The 18,440-nt window shown below is 37.6% G+C and overlaps 3 protein-coding genes and 1 long non-coding RNA gene across 9 annotated transcripts in view; 2 read left to right on the forward strand and 2 right to left on the reverse strand.

Moving 5' to 3' along the window:
* The window catches only part of LOC110013172, a 2,947-nt gene extending 548 nt beyond the window's left edge, over window positions 1-2,399 (reverse strand). The window contains exons 1-2 of the long non-coding RNA XR_002288357.1: window positions 2,385-2,399; window positions 1,931-1,932 (exon numbers count right to left, since the gene is read on the reverse strand). This is a non-coding gene — a long non-coding RNA (uncharacterized LOC110013172). The remainder of the gene's footprint in view (window positions 1-1,930; window positions 1,933-2,384) is intronic.
* Window positions 1-4,945, forward strand: part of LOC105177492 — a 7,044-nt gene extending 2,099 nt beyond the window's left edge. For all 3 annotated transcript variants that reach the window (XM_020699159.1, XM_011100677.2, XM_011100676.2), the window contains 9 exons: window positions 232-345; window positions 454-537; window positions 1,236-1,403; window positions 1,573-1,708; window positions 1,981-2,144; window positions 2,232-2,355; window positions 2,437-2,532; window positions 2,665-2,751; window positions 2,877-4,945. In XM_020699159.1, coding sequence (XP_020554818.1) covers window positions 232-345; window positions 454-537; window positions 1,236-1,403; window positions 1,573-1,708; window positions 1,981-2,144; window positions 2,232-2,355; window positions 2,437-2,532; window positions 2,665-2,751; window positions 2,877-4,223 — 2,320 coding nt within the window. In that variant the 3' untranslated portion in view covers window positions 4,224-4,945. The remainder of the gene's footprint in view (window positions 1-231; window positions 346-453; window positions 538-1,235; window positions 1,404-1,572; window positions 1,709-1,980; window positions 2,145-2,231; window positions 2,356-2,436; window positions 2,533-2,664; window positions 2,752-2,876) is intronic.
* LOC105177491 lies at window positions 4,937-13,474 on the forward strand. 3 transcript variants are annotated; one of them, XM_011100674.2, is made up of 16 exons: window positions 4,937-5,070; window positions 6,128-6,269; window positions 6,703-6,797; window positions 6,919-7,032; window positions 7,317-7,421; window positions 7,516-7,587; window positions 9,313-9,425; window positions 9,587-9,721; window positions 10,227-10,295; window positions 10,697-10,784; window positions 10,907-10,978; window positions 11,066-11,166; window positions 11,689-11,806; window positions 12,264-12,323; window positions 12,455-12,565; window positions 13,144-13,474. In XM_011100674.2, exons 2-16 carry the CDS (start codon window positions 6,149-6,151, stop codon window positions 13,252-13,254), a joined length of 1,485 nt encoding a protein of 494 aa, XP_011098976.1. In that variant the 5' UTR covers window positions 4,937-5,070; window positions 6,128-6,148; the 3' UTR covers window positions 13,255-13,474. The 3 variants fall into 3 exon arrangements, with proteins under 3 accessions (XP_011098976.1, XP_011098975.1, XP_011098974.1); XM_011100673.2 differs by lacking the exon at window positions 4,937-5,070 and adding an exon at window positions 5,807-5,947; XM_011100672.2 differs by lacking the exon at window positions 4,937-5,070 and having other exon boundaries at window positions 5,954-6,269.
* On the reverse strand, window positions 14,539-18,411 carry LOC105177490 (putative serine/threonine-protein kinase). 2 transcript variants are annotated; one of them, XM_011100670.2, is made up of 9 exons: window positions 17,968-18,411; window positions 17,720-17,792; window positions 17,125-17,340; window positions 16,829-17,037; window positions 16,380-16,506; window positions 15,927-15,998; window positions 15,520-15,706; window positions 15,310-15,442; window positions 14,539-14,938 (listed from the first exon to the last, which is right to left on the reverse strand). In XM_011100670.2, exons 3-9 carry the CDS (start codon window positions 17,270-17,272, stop codon window positions 14,675-14,677), a joined length of 1,140 nt encoding a protein of 379 aa, XP_011098972.1. In that variant the 5' UTR covers window positions 17,273-17,340; window positions 17,720-17,792; window positions 17,968-18,411; the 3' UTR covers window positions 14,539-14,674. The 2 variants fall into 2 exon arrangements, with proteins under 2 accessions (XP_011098972.1, XP_011098973.1); XM_011100671.2 differs by lacking the exon at window positions 17,720-17,792.

Raw genomic sequence — 18,440 nt, forward strand, 5'->3', positions numbered from 1 at the left:
TGCGGGGGGGGTGTGTTTATTTTTTTTTCTCGAAAGGACCCCCCCCCCCCCCGTTATTTTCTTATTTGTTGCTTCACTTCAACTGCTACTTCTTTTGTTACGCTTTTGTGTTAAATCTCATTGTATGTTTTTATTGCCAGCATGTTGATTTTTTATTTCTCTTATTTAGAATATAAACGTATGCTTTTTTCTAAGTTTGAGTGTCCAGTGACTTGCACTTTGTTGATGCAGGGGCGCTTCTCTCTGTTTTGGGAAACTTCATCCCGATTATGTTCTTCATGAGGAGCAGTCCCTCAAAGCCAGCAAGAAGGCATACTACTTAGATTTACAGAAGTATCACAATGAGTATGTATCTGTTGATCTTGTCAGTCTGTTGGATTCCATATAATATTGTCTCTACTCTGTTCTGCTTTAAGTTCTTTTCTCACCATGCGCTCTTGCTGTTTCTATCAGTATGATTGAGAGTTTGCAAACTTGGAAGGAAAGATGGGTTGGTTGCCAGGATGCTGAAGTGGACATTATGCATAATATGTGGAGGTTACCCTTTTTGTATGCTTTTTCTATAGCATTATGTATGAAACCATATATCATGAATTTATGGACTTCTCTATTTGGTTCATTATATTTTTATTCATTTTCGTGGGTCCTCAATCAGGAATGGTTCTCTGTCTTCTGCTATTGTCTTATTTCAAAGGGATGATGCATACTAAAAACTTTCAATGGTAGTTGCCTTTTTGACGCCGTAAACTCTTATCCATACAAGCATAAAAAGCCAGGAGAAGATATCTATATATGAAGCTTTAGAGTTTCCAAACAACTATATGATTAAGACTTAATTCTGTTTTGGTTTCCTGTGACCATCTTATGCTAATGTCGGTTGTCGGCTGCATTATTTTCTGGAGTTCATGTATATTGCTATCATAGGGAAATCTTCTGCATACGTTAGTGGTATTATGCTCATCCAGATTTATATGCCACAATGGCAAATAGTTTGACAAAAATTGATCATTTTTCAGCAGACCCTTGCTTTTGTATCCTGAACTAGTTGCCTAATGACTTTGATGTTTCCGTACTACATCATTGCTTTGATTTTTGAACAAGCATAAAATTGCTTTAAAAATGTTTGTGATTTTATAGGTTCTGCATCTTGTTCAAATCTAGGGTCGCAACTATGATTTTACTAGACCTATGGACTTATCTTGGGTTCGCATTTAAAAAGTTATATGTTATTGCAGTTCTGGGAAGCATGCTGAGCGAATTATGCCTCCATCAGGGACTAGATTCGATGTTAATGAAGAGTACGTCATTGCCACTCCTGAGTCTTGTTCTTGGGCTAATTCTGAGATAGCTTATAGTAGTGATAACCAGAACTTGGGAATGGTGCTTGGAGAATCTCAAAGAAGGTAATGCTACTCTTGTTTGCTGTTATTTTCTTTTACCCATATTTCTCATGAAGATCTTGAATGTGGTTTATCTGGAAAAGTTTGCTAGCTCTGGGCCTTGAAACTGTGGTTCATTTTCCATTGATCAACTGCAAAAAGGCTCACCTGTTTTACGTGCTTGACTATGCAGAAAGGATTTCTTGAACAAAATCTCTGATTATTCCTCCAGTGGGCTAAAGCTGACTGCAGGATCTAAAAAAGGAGAAAAGCCACAGAAGCGGAATATCCTCAATGGTGATGGGACCAAATACATGTCCTATATTAAGGTTGTTTGCTGTGGCAGATAATTTCTTTAATTCTCTGTTTGGTCATTTGGATCTTTCTCACACTGGTTCTTCTGTTTTTTCTTGCTCCATTGGACGACTATTGCAACAGCCCTCATTACCCAGCCATCTTTTTAGCAGACTCTTTCCTTTTTCAGTTTAATAGTTGGGTTGTTTCTTGGCAGGCAGTGAATGATTGCCATATGTTATTGTCTCATTTGGGACGTCTTCCTGTTATTATTCTTTTACAGCTAATGTTGTGTTTGTTTCTGCAGGTCAGCAAGGAACAACATGAACGTGTTAAAAGCAGCATAAAGCATGCTGGTAATAGCATTCAGCCAAGGTCTCTAAATAATGTTTTAGGTAGCATTGATGTTCTAAATGTACAACCATTTGAAAGATTTGAAGAAGAAGAGAGGAAAAAGCTGCATGAACACTGGTTAGTTAATTTCATTTTGTTTAGTTTTGAATTGAAACTATGAAGCTCTGCATAATCCTGGCCTTGCATTATAATCTAATGTCACAGGTTGAAATTGGCAACTATAGATATCCCAGCAGGTTTTGCTAACTGGAGAAAGAGTCAACTACAGACAAAAGAACTTGCATTGGCCCTGGGTGAAGAGATAGGAAAAAAGCTTGAGCACCAGAAGGTTTGATGCCTTTTTATTATTTTCTGCACCATTGTATTTTATCTGATCGCGACAATATTTAGATCTGTTACTTTTCTATAGGCTGCTCTTCATAAGGAGAAACAGGGTTCTCCAAATAGACAGACAGAACTCTCAGATGATAGTGAAGAAGAAATTTCACCTTCAAGCATGATTGAGGTATATTAGCTACCCCGTTTTCTTGCGTATCTGGATACTTTGATTTTGAGGCTTGTTTTGGCAACCATTTTTTTGAGTCTTTTCTCCCCTTGTTTTTCTTGGTAGTGATCCTTTTCCTATTTTGGTGGTCAGGGTGTAGAGAGAGAGTTGTCTGATGACTCGCTTCAAGAGCAGAGAGATCATGATGAGGCAATTCAGGAAATGACAACAGGAATAGAGGTTGATTTTATGCTTTTCTTTTTCGATTTTTGGTAGCTAGTCGGGATCAGCTTCACAGAACTGAATGTATTGAATGTGATGGAATTTGAGGCTCACTTTACTTGTGGTCTTTTGCATATCATCAGGATGAAAAGGACATGAAAAGTGACTACATATTTGAGGAGCGAATGCATGATGATACAGAGATGATCGAAGCTGAGGATGCTCCCCGACATGTTTTCATTCGGGATCATAATCAAAAGCAGATTCCTTCACTTGATAATAGCCCTAGGAACACTATGATAACGCCATCTAGCCCTGGGTTTCTTCAGCATCAGCAGCAAATAAGTTCATTTAATAGTAATCCTCACACCAACTCCGTGGAGATGGAATGTAATAATGCAGGTTCAAAAACTGATGAAGATCCTCCAACTGTGTCGGAGTACCCTGGAAATATGAACCATGTGGATATTCCTGTCAGCAGGGGAGACACTCTCCCAGCTGCTAGCGATGTTTGGCCGGCAGGTGATGTTCATGGTTCTTATTATCAATCTACTGCCATAAATGCTGGATATGCCTCTGCTCAAGAGTTGTCGATTGGGCACCCACAATTTATACAGGAGCAAACAGTGCGAATGCTTGATATGCAAACGCACAGGCAGGATAAAGATGCTGGGAAGAATATGCTGCATAGACAACCTGAAGATATCTCTTTCTTCAGTTCTTACTCTAACCAAGACCGAGGTGAACTGCTTCAATCGCTCTTCAAGGGTCAGGGTAATTTGTCATATCATAATCAACAAAAACAATCAGGTATAGAGTTCCAGCCTGCGCATGATCTAATGATGGAGGCAGGTCAATTTCCTGGACACTTTAGGGAGCAGGTTCATCCACCACTTTCTCTTGATGTTAGGCAGAAGAGACTTAATGATCTATTCATGCATCAGAACATTCAGGAGAGTATTTATTCCGGAAGTCGATTTGCTATGCCTAGACAGGATCACTTGCCCGTCAATATTCATGATTGGGCAACTGTCAATACTGTACGCATGCCAGTTCCCCCCCCATCTCATTTGAACAGTGGAGAGTTGAGTCAAAGCTGGTATACTGGTGAGAATGGAACCCGGGATGGATGGCCTTCTTTTGAGGTTGCTGTCGGTGTGAACCATAGCCTGAGCAGTGGAAGTAACTCGGATCAAACCCTATTTAGTGTCCTATCTGAATGTAGTGAACTACGACCACGTGCTAGTTATGATTCAATGGGCTCCACAGAACGAATGGTCGAGGCTGGAAACTACAGTGGGATTGGTGGAGGGATTCCCTCAAGCAGCAATTTCTTACAACAATCACCTAACCCACTTAACTACTTGAGTGGCCATGAGGCTGCTGGTGGTATTAAGATCAATAACCTTGGGTGGACGGGAATGCCACAGCAGAATTCTGGAATTCAGGAATCCATGGGTAAACCGTTCCTGAGGTCATGGAATCAGTGAAGAAAAGTAAGCATGGATGGATGTTTGTTGCATAGAAGAATTTTGGAATCTATAGTCTGTCGGTAAACGGTTCTTGAGGTGGTCAAAAGATAGCTTGCATGGAGAAGTGTAGGGGCAACTTTGAATGATTGGTGCAAGAACATTAGGAGAGAGCTGCAGAGAATATGCAAAGCTGCTCCCTCAGTGCACCTGGATCTTGTAACAAATTTTGTCTTTCAAGAGGTGACAGTGGGTTTTGTTTTCTTCATTGTAGTGGGATGGCGAAAGCCCGAATATGGCACATTGTACATACACAGCGCCAGTCTTGTGTACATTAGTAGGGAGATGGCGTAAGTTGTAGGGGAGTAGGGATACACCGTGGGTGAAATATGATGATCTTACTGGGTTTTAGATTTCTGTTTGGGTTGGGGAAGGCACAAAGAATTGATGGTTTTGGCAGGCGACAGTGAGTATAGTAGAAAAGTGCTTCTAGTGAAATAAAGCTTCTAATTTTTTGATCCTCTGAAGCCGGGAAAACAAAAAGAAAAAGCTCAGCAATTTCATTTTGCTGTACTTTTGTCTAGTTGAATCCAAGATAGCTGACAGATTGGGAAAACATTTGAAAGGTGGCATTGGTCTCAACTGCAAGCAATTTGTTTATTGTGTTCCCCTGAACATCACCAAGTTGTTGTATGTATGTACTTGAGATCGTGATTCCCTAATGTAAGTAAAGTATTCTTCTCCCTCTGCTGTTAACAAAAAAGAGAATGGGAACCGAGCAAAGGCTTTTGCGTCAGGTTGGACCTGGTTCAACTTCAATTGCGTAACACAATTAATGAGCCTAAACCTGGGGGATACACAAGGGAAGGTACTCGAGGCTTCATCTTATTTTTGTATTTTATAACTGAATTTTCTAAAAATTATAACAAATACATTCAACATTTAGAAGATCTTAGGGTAAAGAACTCACAAAATTGTGAGAGTGCAAGAGTAAAGAGGTAGATGATCTTATACATATGAAAAAAAAAAAAAAGAGTAATTTACAATGGGTGATGTCCATGTTTTTATAATTGTAAACGTTTTTTTGTTCGAAAAATTATAAATAGAAAAAATTGTCCAATAGTTCTATAAGTTATCAAACAATTTATAAGATATTATGAGACATTCATAAGCTGAGCCAAATACCCTCTTACTCTCACTTATTTCCTGTATTGCGTTTCTCTCACCAGTCGCCAGTCACCGCCAAATTTCATACTCCTTTTCTTTATCAACTCATAGCTATACCCCTCTCTTATCTTCTTCATCGTTCTTATAAAGTAATGACTAAAAAATAAGAGGAGAAAACAATGAAAAAGCATAGGAGTTTTTTTAATTATTTTTTGAATACAACTGTTAGTGCTAATTTTACTTTGAGGTCCAGGTCTTATACTCATTTACATCAATATAATTAATTATTTTAACAATGAAATTAACAACGCCATTTTTTCATAATTATAGACAAGGAATTATAAAGTTTTTGGTAGTAATTGTTATTTATTAATTGATGTTTTAATACAATAATCCCATACTATTAATAAAAATAAAAAGGGGAGGGGGTAGAGCGTGCAATTAAAGTGGTAGTATTAAGCAGTGGGTGTGGGTGTCTTTAACTGCATCGTGTCTGTCCAAGACCAAGAGCGCAAGAAAAATTAATTAAGAAAGTGTCTGGTGTGGTGGTTTCATTCGCTTTCCATTTCCATTTCCATGTATGTGAATGTGCTCTCTGCTCTGCTCTGCTCTGCTCTTCTCTTCTCTTCTCTTCTTCCACTTTATAAAATGTCCATCTTTTTCTGATTCCAAATGTTTGTTTGTGTTCCTCACACACACACCCCACACAAACATACTACTATTACTCACTGTTCCCTTCTCCCTATCTCTCTGTATAGAAATTGTCATTATTGTAAAAGATGCCGACAGTGGAGGAGCAGAAGTTGATTACCATGAACAAAGACGTGATCCGTTTGGAGAGAGAATCGGTCATTCCAATCCTCAAGCCCAAGCTCATCGTCCACTTGGCCAACCTCATCGGTTTTTTCCTCCTCTTTTCTTTTTTTATTTGAATGCAAATACTACTCATGTTCTTGTGCATCACACTTTAATCATTCTCACCTCCAATCTCTGCATATCTTTTTCCCATCATCATCATCTCTTTTCTCTTCATTTTATTTACATATACATATATATATATATATATATATATATATATTATATTGCTTTCGCCTCCTTATCCATTGGGTTTGGCTTCTGTGAAAATCAAGAATCTCTGTCTCTTATTTAATTCTTTGTCAAAATTTGAATAAATGATGGATTTGATGAAATTCATCCTCTCCTTTGCGTTCAATTTTTTCTCATACAATTGATTTGGTACAGCAAAACAAATGTTTCATCTTTGGCATTCATTTGTCAATTCAAATCACGTATCACCTCAATCATGGGATTTACCGACCTCTACATCCTGCAGAACATAGTTCTGATCGTGCTGAATTTTTGAAACTCTGCAAGAGAGTGGAGTACACAATCCGAGCTTGGTACATGTTGCACTTTGAGGACCTCATGGTAATTATCCTTGTCCTGTTAATTATCTTTTGTCAAATCTATAATCCCTGCCTGTCCTGCTCTGATTTGTTATTCTTATATTGCTCAAACCTTATTGGTTCAATCATAAATGTGCTTGCAGCAACTGTATTCCCTCTTTGATCCTGTCCATGGCACTCACAAGTTGGATCAGCAGAATCTATCTTCTGATGAAATTGACATTCTTGAACAGAATTTCTTGAGATACCTGTTTCAGGTAATTTTGTAGCTTAATGTGATATGTATGAGGCTCTACTCTCATTCAGAAAGTCAGAATCTTATCATCCAATCCTATGCTTGAACATTTGTGTGTACATGGACCTCTATATTCTTGGCTGTGCTCTTGCACTTTTTTCTATATTATTAGTTTTGCAGGGATTTGCACCACCAGTTCCTTCTGATTATCAGTTTGTTCTACAATTAAGTTTCTGACCTTCTGTCCTTTAGAGTGGAGGGCAAAGGAAATCATGTGTAACTGTTGTCTCTTTTCTTATCTTGCAGGTCATGGAAAAAAGTAATTTCAAGATAGCCACTAACGAAGAGATTGATGTTGCACATTCAGGGCAATATCTCCTCAATCTTCCAATAATGGTTGATGAATCCAAGGTAGACTGTTGCATATGTCTTTAGTTATAATAGAAGCATGCTCTCAGGCATTACATGTCCACTTTGTTCAAGTAACTATTTTTGCTTGCTGTAGCTTGATAAGAAGCTTTTGAAAAGATTCTTTGAGTCTCACCCTCGTGAGAACCTCCCGGATTTTGCCGATAAGGTCTCTCTCTCTCTCTCTCTCTCTGTCTGTCTCTCTCTCTCTCTGAGCACTGAGACTTGGAACTTATTTAATATGAGTTTTGAGCTTAAATTTTTTTAAGGCGAATTTGTATCATGATAATGTTGAGAAAAGAAATACCCATATTGCCTCTACGTATTTTTATTTTTGATCCTTTGGAGTACTTCATGTCTTCTATCAGGAACTGAAAATCTCTCAGAAATGCAAGATTAATATTCTCGTATATACAGAGTAAATCCTATTTTAGCTAAAATTAAGATATTGGCTACTATTATATCCTCATTATAAATATGGGTATTGGCTACTGCCCAGCTATTGTTCAAGTAAATAGATTTAGAACGTCGCTAATTTGATAAAATATTGAAATAAGCATGATAATTTGTCCTATGTCTTTATGATGTCAAATTGTTAAGCATATGTTGACATCCCATGATGCTCTGGTTCTATTTTTTTTTTGTTTGATCCTGTGGTTTGTGATCTTTCGCTTCTCTTCTCGTGTATGGCATAATTCATGTTTTCCCATTTAAAACTTCTTAATAGTCCTCATTAATGATAAATTTTGTTGATCCTTTGTCCATGTTTGAGTAAAATCACTTTTCTCGGTATTTTGCTTGTGTTTTTGTTGTCAAAATAATTTGGCGTCTCATGTTCATGCAGTAAGACTGATCTCTGCTTATTCCAAACTCCAGCTATAATTCTAGTCAAGAAATGAGGAAGAATCTTTACTAAATTGTACCTCCCTTACTTTCTCAACCCTGGTCTGCTGCTTCCCACTTGCCATGGGTCCACCTGATGAGTAAACCTGTTAAACCTATTCTGCAATTAACAGCAATTTAAAGAGAACAAAATAGACTATAAATAAGTAATAATACATTGTTCTTATAGTTCTTATGGTAGGCTGGTACCCAATATATTGCAGACCTTATTTGAGTGCTTGTTTTAGCTTATAAGTAATTTGAAGTATAGTATTTATGGTTATCCAACACATACAAGTATATACAATATTTTCACTTTTATACAGTAACTTTATATAAAGTCTGCACCTTACAACTTTTTGTTCCTATTATGAAAAGACATGAATGCCCCCACTTTAGCCCTTGTTCAGTAACAATTGAAACAGGTGTTGGTTAAGGAAGACAAGATTCTCTTAAAGAGGAAAACCATTGTAAAAGGAAGTCATTCAGTAGAAGAAAATACATAGATTTGTACATCCGTGGAACTAGGACATAATCTTAAAGCAAACAATGCCCTATGTAAGATGAAAGAGGAAAAGAAAGTAATATTTTCATTGCAATTTGTGTTGCTAGAGGAGACAATGAATATTCCTCGGGACACTCAATTTTTTCAACCAAACACAGTAGTCTTTATTCTCTTTGAAGATAGTCCAGTGTGGTCACACTTTAGAGACAAGAAAGCACAAGAAAAATATCAAGGAGGACTTTATTTATTTTAAACTGAAAAAATAGTTTAATACGTAATCATTTTCAGAACTACCCACTTGTTTGTACTGCTGTTATAGATAAAAGAATGGCCAAGACTATGTGCTCTATAACTGGACATTAAGATTTTGTACTCTAGAAGAGTAAGTGCTCCACCTGTCATTTAATCTGAATGAAGATCCTACTGGTGATTTAGTTTGTTTTTGCAGGATATACTAAAGTATGAGATAAGTTCCATTATCCAACTTATGTTTCTTTTCATTTTTAGTACATAATCTTCCGCCGTGGGATTGGCATTGATAAGACAACTGATTATTTTTTCATGGAGAAAGTTGATGCAATCATTGCACGTTCCTGGGCCTGGATTTTAAGAAAGACCAGGTGTGTGACATTCTGTAGAACAATAATATATAGCTTGAGACTAGGGCAACAGGTTATCAAGCAATCTGAATTATGGTTATCTGTTCAGCAATCAATCTGGTTCGTCCTTTTATGCGTACTTACACTTTGAATGGTAAGCAAGTGGTTTTTTTCTCTTGCAGGTTGGATAAGGTTTTTTCTAGGAAGCCAATTTCACGGCATAAGAAGGATCGCAAGGAAGATGATGGAATCATTTCTGAAGTAGAAGATGATGGATTATATGTTGAACGAATTCGTCTTGAGAATATGGATCTCAGGTTTTTTAAATTATGTTGTTGCAGTGCTTCCTGTGGTCTTGATCCCCAATCTCAATGTAATGAGAAGCTTTCCTTCTAGTGGCAGCTTGAGCTTATTGACATGCACTACAAAATTCTAAACCTGAACGACACCCTAGTGCATTCTGTTAGAATATTTGTTAACAATATCCAAACTGAAAATCATGTTTGTTTAATGAATTTCACTCAGTACAACAGGACTCGATAAAGTAATGCACGAGTTTCAGTGGACAAACTTGGCGTCCTTGTTGGATGAACTGCAAATTCTTTTCTAATCTTGTTTGTTCAATTTTATACTTTTTCTTTTCTAACAATCACGAACACATGCCAACTTTTCTGTCGTGTGGATATTGGTGAACTTAGAGGTCGAGCATAAATGTGATGCAACAGCATTGAGCCCAGCGTGTTAGTCTCTGTATGTGTGTAGATGCTATAATCTGGTCGCCAGTGTTATCTTGTTAATGGCTTTTATTTCCTCTTGCTTCAGTTTCCGCAATCTGTTGAGTCAAATTACAATTCAAGAACCCACATTCGATAGGATTATTGTTGTCTACAGGTATCTTTTTTGAATTCTTGTTGTTTAATAATGATTACATGTCCATTGCAATTTCTTCTGTTTTTCACGATATGTGCTACAGCATTAAACTTGTGGATTATTATTATTTCTTTTGTCTTCTTTGTCCAAATGGACTCTTCTTTGTCGTATCACTTCGTGCAGTTGAGCAATTTACTGAATTACTTGAATTGAAGCTAAATACTGTCACCTAGAAGATTTTTGGAGTTACAAATGAACAGAAGGAGGACAAACTTTATGCAACTGCATATTGACTAAGAAAAGTGAAGCCACCCGTTGATGAACTCCCTTGGCTTCTTTTTCACCCTGTTCTATTACTCAGTTGAAATTTCTCTTCTTGTTTCAAATTGATTAAAGTTTAATTTACAATGGTTGTTCTGCAGGCGAGCAAGTTCTCGAACAAAGGAAGAACGAGGCATATATGTGAAGCATTTCAAACACATCCCTATGGCTGATATGGAAATTGTCCTTGTGAGTTTTCTTCGTCCTCTACCTTGGTCATTCTCAATTTCTACAGATGACAGCATCTTCTGCCAATTTATGTTTTGACTTGGTGCTAAATACTCTCTCAACCATCCATTTTCTTCTAATAGCCAGAGAAAAAAAATCCAAGTTTGACACCGATGGACTGGGTTAAGTTTCTTGTATCTGCAGTAGTTGGACTGGTTAGTCATCTTCTTTCCATTAATAGTCTTTAGTTGCATTCTATTGATGAAGCATCTTTGACATATATGTTTGGTGGATTTTTTCAGATTGCTGTTGCAGGATCTCTTGAAATGCCGAAAGCTGACCTGTGGGTCATGTTTGCTGTTCTTTCCACAGTGATTGGTTACTGTGCTAAGATTTACTTCACGTTAAGTTTTCCATCCTTGGACTTTTATGTTTTTATGTATTCAACTTAGGGAAAATCTTGAAAAGCTGAAAGTCAGTACAGTAGCTGCAGTAGTAATCTTCAGGCCCTCTAGATAGACACAAAACAGTGTAGTTAAATGGCTTAAAACTTAAAATTATCCTCAAACGTTTATGTGCCCTTGATGTCACTGCATGCACCTAGAGTTCCTGTTGGTTCTATAAATTTTTCCGAGGATGCTACTTTTGAGATGCCCGTATGCTTTGGCATGTATGTGAGTATCAAGCTAAACCATCTGATCAGTGACCAAACCTGGGTGGGAAGAGCACTGCCGGAATCTCAATTCAGTTCCTATTACAACAAAAGGTCAAGAAATTCTCTTGATCCATTTACGATTTTCTCCCAGATGTAAATCGTATGATGCTGGTTATGGAATTTTGCCTTGCTGGTGATTGTGTTGATGTCTATTTGGTTTGAGAATGGAGTTGACTTGTTTGTTATAACTGAAGTTTGTTTAATTGCCAGGTTTCAACAGAATATGGCTACATATCAGAATCTAATCACACAATCAATGTATGATAAGCAATTGGATAGTGGACGGGGTACTCTTCTTCACTTGTGTGATGATGTAATTCAACAAGAAGTACGTAAGATAAGTAATTGATCTTAACTCCAAATTAGACTGTTTTCACATACATGGAGAATCTTGAGCATTTCTTACCTTATTAATTGAACTTATGTGACGCATAGAAATGATTTTTAAGCTTTAGTGTGCCTGAGGTGAATGCACTTAACCCTTGCAGTAAAGAAAAAGTTTTATAATGTTGTTTTTTTCAATAATTATCACAGCATTATTTGTGGACTAAATCAATACAATGTTTAATTCTTGTTTATTTATTTATATTTTTCCTGGTGGGTTTGAGGGAACTGGCACAAGTGGGGGTCTTTATTTACTCCCAGTTAGCATGTTCATATATGCTTTGGTTGATCCAATGATACTTGGAAACTAAAAATATTCAAATATTTAAGGTTGTTTAATATGAGATGCAGTTGCTGATTAATGCACTGCCCTACTTAACTTTCATATCATAAATATGCAGGTAAAGGAGGTCATAATTTCATTTTTCATATTGATGGAACAAGGGAAAGCTACTTTGGAGGTAAACATAGCTGGTAGCCTGTCTATGGGTGGCTGCACACTGCTTTTAGTTGAAATGCTTGATCCTCAGTTTTGCATCTTAACTTTTACAATTTCATGTATGCAATCTAACATTCTTATGATGTTAAATAGGATCTTGACCGGCAATGTGAAGAATTAATACGTGATGAATTTGGTCAACAATGCAATTTTGATGTTGATGACGCAGTCGACAAATTGGAGAAATTAGGCATAGTTTGTCGGGTGAGGTTCAATTCTAAGGTTTATATTTATTAAATATTTCTGTTCTTTGAGGTGAAGTCCATCTGTAGAAATTCTCTTAGAAGATATATTGCGAATCTTCACTTCCCCCTGGTCCTGGGATGATTGAATCTCTGTTTCCACCTTGTAGGGGTTTCCAAAATGATCTTCTAGTTATGTGTAGTACTACTTATTTCAGATTTCACATGCTTTATTTTGATAAAACTAAAGGATGACTGTCCCTATTTGTATTGACCCAACACTTTTCACAAGGTCGGTCATTTTTTCCATAGTGCTTAGTTTTTTTTTCTGTGTAAATAAAGGTGAATTTTCCCTACTTTAGAGAAAGACTTTATTCTTTGTCACACTTGAAGCGTATTTCTATACTGAGTTTCAAGTCTGAATGCTGTCTGGGATACAGAAAAGTTTGTCTTCACCTGAAACGTTGGAAACATTTTGTGATTCTTTAGGATTGAAGGTATTTCTTTCTTGATACAGGGTTATAAGATCACTTTTTCCATTGTATAGAAGAGCTTATTTGAACACAACTGACATTTATTTGTTTGTAATTCTGGTATTAGGATACAATTGGAAGGTATTACTGTGTGGGACTAAAGCGTGCTAATGAGATCATAGGCATGACTACTGAGGAACTTGTTCTGAAGGCTAAACAAGGCTCCGGTTCTGCTTGACCTCATGGGTGAATTAAAGCATATCTAGGACTGCATTTCCTACCTGAAGTTTGTTCTTTCTTTTGGCGCTTTGTTATATTTGAAGCTTTTGCTGAAGTTGTCTCTTCTATTTGAGTAGTTCTTAATATTCGTTCTATTTGTTCTTGTATATCAAAGACCATGCTTGGTAGTAATCTGCAACTGAATAGATAACACTATAAGTAACCTTTCCGATTCTACATGATTTTGCTTGATTGCACATCACGTTTCACCAACGGGAGAATTCAGATCACTTGAGTCCACATTAAATTATACTCTTCCTTGGATGTCCTATCCTTGGAAAGTAAAATTCTACTGATGTTCATTAATTTAGTTCGAGTTTCAGGCCCTGCATATATGATTTTACTCCAGCGGAAACAATCTTATACACTATCACATGTGCGTCATGTGTCCCAAGAACCCACGCCAAGTCTTCTACTAGTGTCAGTTATCTGCATGCACATTGGGCGTTGGGGACTTCTGATGGTGCATCACGTACAATTGCCCTTAGCCACGAGAGTCCATAGTATTGGCCAACTACCTTCAAGCGTAGCGGAGCCCCTGGACAACACCATCTAGCTGGTCCGACTAGGTCCATGGACCCACAGGTTGGGTCCAATCCCAATCGACCTATGATGGACCAACGGAAGGATCAAGGGCCGTGCGCAGCCTTGGGCTTATTTGGTTATGGTCTGCCCAAAATGGATTGGCTCAGGAGCTAGGCTGGGTTTTAGTCGTTGGGTTCCATTATGGGTCTAGAACACTTGCAAAACCGGCATGGTGCACAAATAATAAATAATGGAGTCAGAAGAGTAGGAATATCATCACTCCCTAATTTGTCTGCTTTCACCCCAACATGTCACCGTCGTGTGCATATTGGTAGGTAATTACATGCACTAGAATTCCATGCTCAACCGCTATAGCAGTCTTATTTAAGTATTTGTTTCCATCTCTATTTGATAGTAGCATAAGCAGCAAACACTGATGGTACATACACCAAAATTTTGAAAGAACAAATATATCCGTACCACAAATTTGATTGTTAACCAGAATTCACCTTGTCACTCCACCCCACATCAACTTAACACTTCAATTCTTCAACCAGAATTGATCTTTACACTCCACCTCAAATCAACTTAGTAAAGTCTTCTTCATGAAGTATGAGCAGAGAATCCACATAAATCCCCACTCAAATTTCACTATAATATTGACAATAACATATAGAAACTTGTTTACAAGAACATTAATTAACACAGCTAGGAAAAAAATAAAAAAATAATCCAACTGTTCTTTATACAATTAACAGACAGCCGGACTCTTTACTTTGGTGTTTGGGCTGAGGTATATTTTCCATAACGCACAGGTGAAAGTTGTGACTCAAAGACAGTTACATTGTTACTCCTTATCTTGAAGCCCTAAAAAGCTGGCTTCCCAGTGTCACAACTGGGGTCCCTTCCCCCATGATTGTTGTCAAGCTCATTTCTTTCTCAAGGATTCTATCCAGTTCTGTTACCACATAGCTCATGGCAGGCCGCCTCTCACTCGAAGGGTTCACACAGTGCACTATCAACTGTAAGAATTCTTCCATGCCTTCTGTTGTAAAGCTATTACCCAATCTCTGATCAATTATGGAAGATATGCTGCCAGAATCCTGAAGATTGTGCACCTGCAAATGAAAGATGAAAGAAAAACTAAGCCTCCCTTTTATCCATAGTCTTATTTTCTTCAATGCAAATGAAATGGCCCTTTGAGTTGTAATTTCACATAGCTGGAAGGTTGTGAGTTGAACTGATGGGACATGTTGTAGAGCACCAGTGCATCAATTATGAGTTAATGAATTGTATGACCAAGTGTATTCTGTATTTCTCGGTTAATAATAAAATATCTCCTTACCTTAAAAGAGAAGAAGAGATTACAACAGTTATTGCTAGTGCAACTCGGTTCTTTACTTACATAGTGAGAATATCGTGAATATGTGAACAAAATGTCCACAACATAGAAAAACCGGTGATGATTTGTGCAGAAAGCAAAATTTACCCATTCAACCAGATTATGATTGACATCTGAAGACAGCAGGCCTCTTGCTTCCTGCCCACTTACTAACTCCAAAAGAAACACCCCAAAACTGTACGCATCACTTTTGTCAGAAAATCTTCTGAATTCACTGACCCTGAAGAAGTACATGAAGAAAAATTAATACCCTTCAAACTAATTGTACAATAAATCACCAAATAGCACATATATTACTCTGGAGCAAGGAAAATCTCATCGGCTGCATCTTGGGAAGATGGGCCAGCATAATCAAACCTCCCAAGAAAATTGCGTAACCCAGCATCTGCTACTTTGGCTATGAAATTCTCATCTACAAGAACATTTGCTGTTTTGAAATCCTTATGTATCAACCTAGGACTGAGCGAGTGGAGGTGGGCCAAACCTGAAAATGTTGAGTTAGAAAGTACTAATGAGCACGGACAAAAGCATTTTATTACGCTGTGCTTGACAACAAAATTAGCGGAGACGATTCAGGTTATGGGGAACCTTATACAAGTGTTTGTTCTGCCATCTTAGATATTATGTTTTTTCCTTTTCATCATAAGCTAAAATGAACTTATACCAGGAAAGCCAAAATGCTCACTGATTTTGCAGAAGATCACCTTTAGCTGCCCCAAGAGCTATTGAAAGCCTGTGCTTGAATTCAAGCTTTTCCTGTGAAACCTGACCAGCGCCTGAGGATAAGACATGGGGTGATCAGATGTATTCACGCAAATCAGAAATACTAGAGACAGGAAGAGGCAAGGAAGAACAAATATGAAAGGAAACAAAGACGAAGAGAGAAAATAAAAGAGGGTGGTTATGGGAAAGAGAAGGAAAAGTAAATGATATAGGTATGGGTAGAAGCTAATACAGGAATTAGACAGTTGCAAACAAAGAGGTAAAATATAAAAGACAGCAAAAAGTCATTATTTCATGGTTCGTCAAGGCATGGACTTTGTTGTATAGGCAGCATCTCAGAGAAAATTAATATGGAGCTCTTGCATGTGCTCACACACACAAATAGAGAGATATAGATAGGCAGATAGAGAGAGGAATTAAGGAAAATAGATTACCATACAAGTGAATAGAAACACTTCCATTAGGTATGTACTCGTACACAAGAATCTGTAGATCACTTTCCTGGCAATAACCTAACAGAGACACCAGATTTCGGTGTTGAATAGATGAAAGATATCGCACCTGATAAGAATGAACCTTAAACTCAGTCTTTTTCAGTCCATAATTACTGAAAACTAAGCAAATTGTTGTATATAATGCAATAGACATGCAAATGTAACAGATATGTGATATGGATGTTCAATCAGTCAGCCATACTAAAAGGTCTAAGAGATTCCGGTATCAAACTCTAAGAAAAGGAAAAGAACAATACGGGAAAAGAAATTTGAAAAAGAATGAGAAGAATGTCAAAATATTCCTGTTACACTTCCAGCTTATGTCTTATAAGCATGCCAAACAAATTGGCTCTGTTAACTCACAATAATCTCATAGATAATTGAAATACCTCGTCAATGAACTCCTGACTAGGAGGTCCAGGTCGCTTCTTTATTGCTACAAGCATCCCATCATGAAGCAATCCTTTGTACACCTCCCCAAATTTTCCTTGCCCTATCAAACTTTTGTCACTAAAATTTTTTGTTGCTAATGACATTTCTTCCATCTCAAATCTCCTGGCATCCCGCAAAGTAAATTCGATCCCAACAGCACCCCCAACTGCAACATTAAAAACTTTCTATTTTTACTTTTTCTTTAATTTGGAAGTGATAATATACTTTTGGTGTACTTGTAAGAAACAGTTACCTTGAACAGACGGATCAGATGACCCTGTCTCCGATCTTGTAACGTTCCTAATGCGGAAAATGCAATACCAAATAATTATTAGCAGTATCCCTGCCAATGCCACGGCTCCTGCAGCACCTCCTAAAATTGCTGCAAGAGTCCCTGACATTTGGTCTGGGATCCACTCCAGCTACAGTGTTGGTAGTTCTGAAAAGGATAGAGTATCATACATGGAACCTGAAAAACAGATTATGCTTACAAGTTGATAAAATTTGAATGTGGAGGAGATGGCAACAAGAAGTACCCAAGGCAAATGCGAAATTATATTTATTGCATAATGCGATGAAAGTAAAGCTTTCGTAATAGAAATGAAATAAATTATACGGAAATCTTGTTTGGTTATGGAAAGTCGAGGTCTTGTGCATGCAGTGAAGTCGGTGATGTGCTCGGCAGAATAAAGTGTCGAGTGCGATGCCAAAACCTCGGAATGTGGAAATGAAAAACTTGTATGCTCCTAAGATACCGTGTAGGTTGCAAGAATATAAATGGTCTGTGGAGATAGAAAAATGAGTGGCGAAGATATAGATAATAGAATAAAGATGAAATGAAAACTGACCTGCCTGCACTGGTAGAGTATCAGGAAAAAGATTTTGATGAGGCATTTAAATTACTACCGACCAGTACAGCAGCTAAATATCGAGAAAGAAATAAGGGAGCAAAGTAAATTAAGATGAATGAGGAACGATCCTAGCGGTAGGATGCAAGATTAGTCATGTTAAGTCATAGTTAGTAGCAGGCGAAGCAACAGAAGAGAGGTGAATAAAAACAGAAATATAGCATGAAAGAAAAATAGGAAGCAATTACAGCGTCCTTGGGAGAAGCAGAGTCAGATCGGGAGAAATCAATTCAGCCGCATTCCAACATTGAAGTCCCACTCCTTGGAAATATATGAAAGGAGGAAGGCAATTGAAAAGAGATGGATCTATGAAGTGAGTGTGATTGAGGGGAGGGGCGGCTTCAAGAAATCAATCTTGGATTGGAAGTGAAAAGGAGGAGCTGGAAAGAGCATTCAAGCATGCGTGAAAGTCACTCAGTAGTAAAGGAGGAGGAAGTAGAGAATAAATTAGAAATTGAAAAAGGGAATCATGATAAGCATAGTCAAAATCATGAACATCATCAGGGTTGGATTGAGACAGAGATAATGGCGACAGAAAGGGACCTGGCGCCGACAATAAACACCACCAATCCCAATCCCAATCCCAATCCACACACAAATTTATTCGCGGAATTTACAAATACGTGACAGAAGGGGGGGGGGGGGGGGGGTTTTGTGGGGA

The sequence above is a fragment of the Sesamum indicum genome, linkage group LG15 (assembly GCF_000512975.1).
Source record: "Sesamum indicum cultivar Zhongzhi No. 13 linkage group LG15, S_indicum_v1.0, whole genome shotgun sequence".
NCBI classification, from domain to species: domain Eukaryota; kingdom Viridiplantae; phylum Streptophyta; class Magnoliopsida; order Lamiales; family Pedaliaceae; genus Sesamum; species Sesamum indicum.

Coding starts and splice junctions, on each gene's coding strand:
- LOC105177490 (XM_011100671.2), bottom strand. CDS start 17,272: ATGTCAGGGACTCTTGCAGCAATTTTAGGAGGTGCTGCAGGAGCCGTG. Junction 17,038..17,124: donor ATCTGATCCGTCTGTTCAAG/GTAACTGTTTCT, acceptor TTAATGTTGCAG/TTGGGGGTGCTGTTGGGATC. Junction 15,443..15,519: donor GAGATTTTCCTTGCTCCAGA/GTAATATATGTG, acceptor GTACTTCTTCAG/GGTCAGTGAATTCAGAAGAT.
- LOC105177491 (XM_011100674.2), top strand. CDS start 6,149: ATGCCGACAGTGGAGGAGCAGAAGTTGATTACCATGAACAAAGACGTG. Junction 10,785..10,906: donor CTGATATGGAAATTGTCCTT/GTGAGTTTTCTT, acceptor TTCTTCTAATAG/CCAGAGAAAAAAAATCCAAG. Junction 12,324..12,454: donor AAGGGAAAGCTACTTTGGAG/GTAAACATAGCT, acceptor GATGTTAAATAG/GATCTTGACCGGCAATGTGA.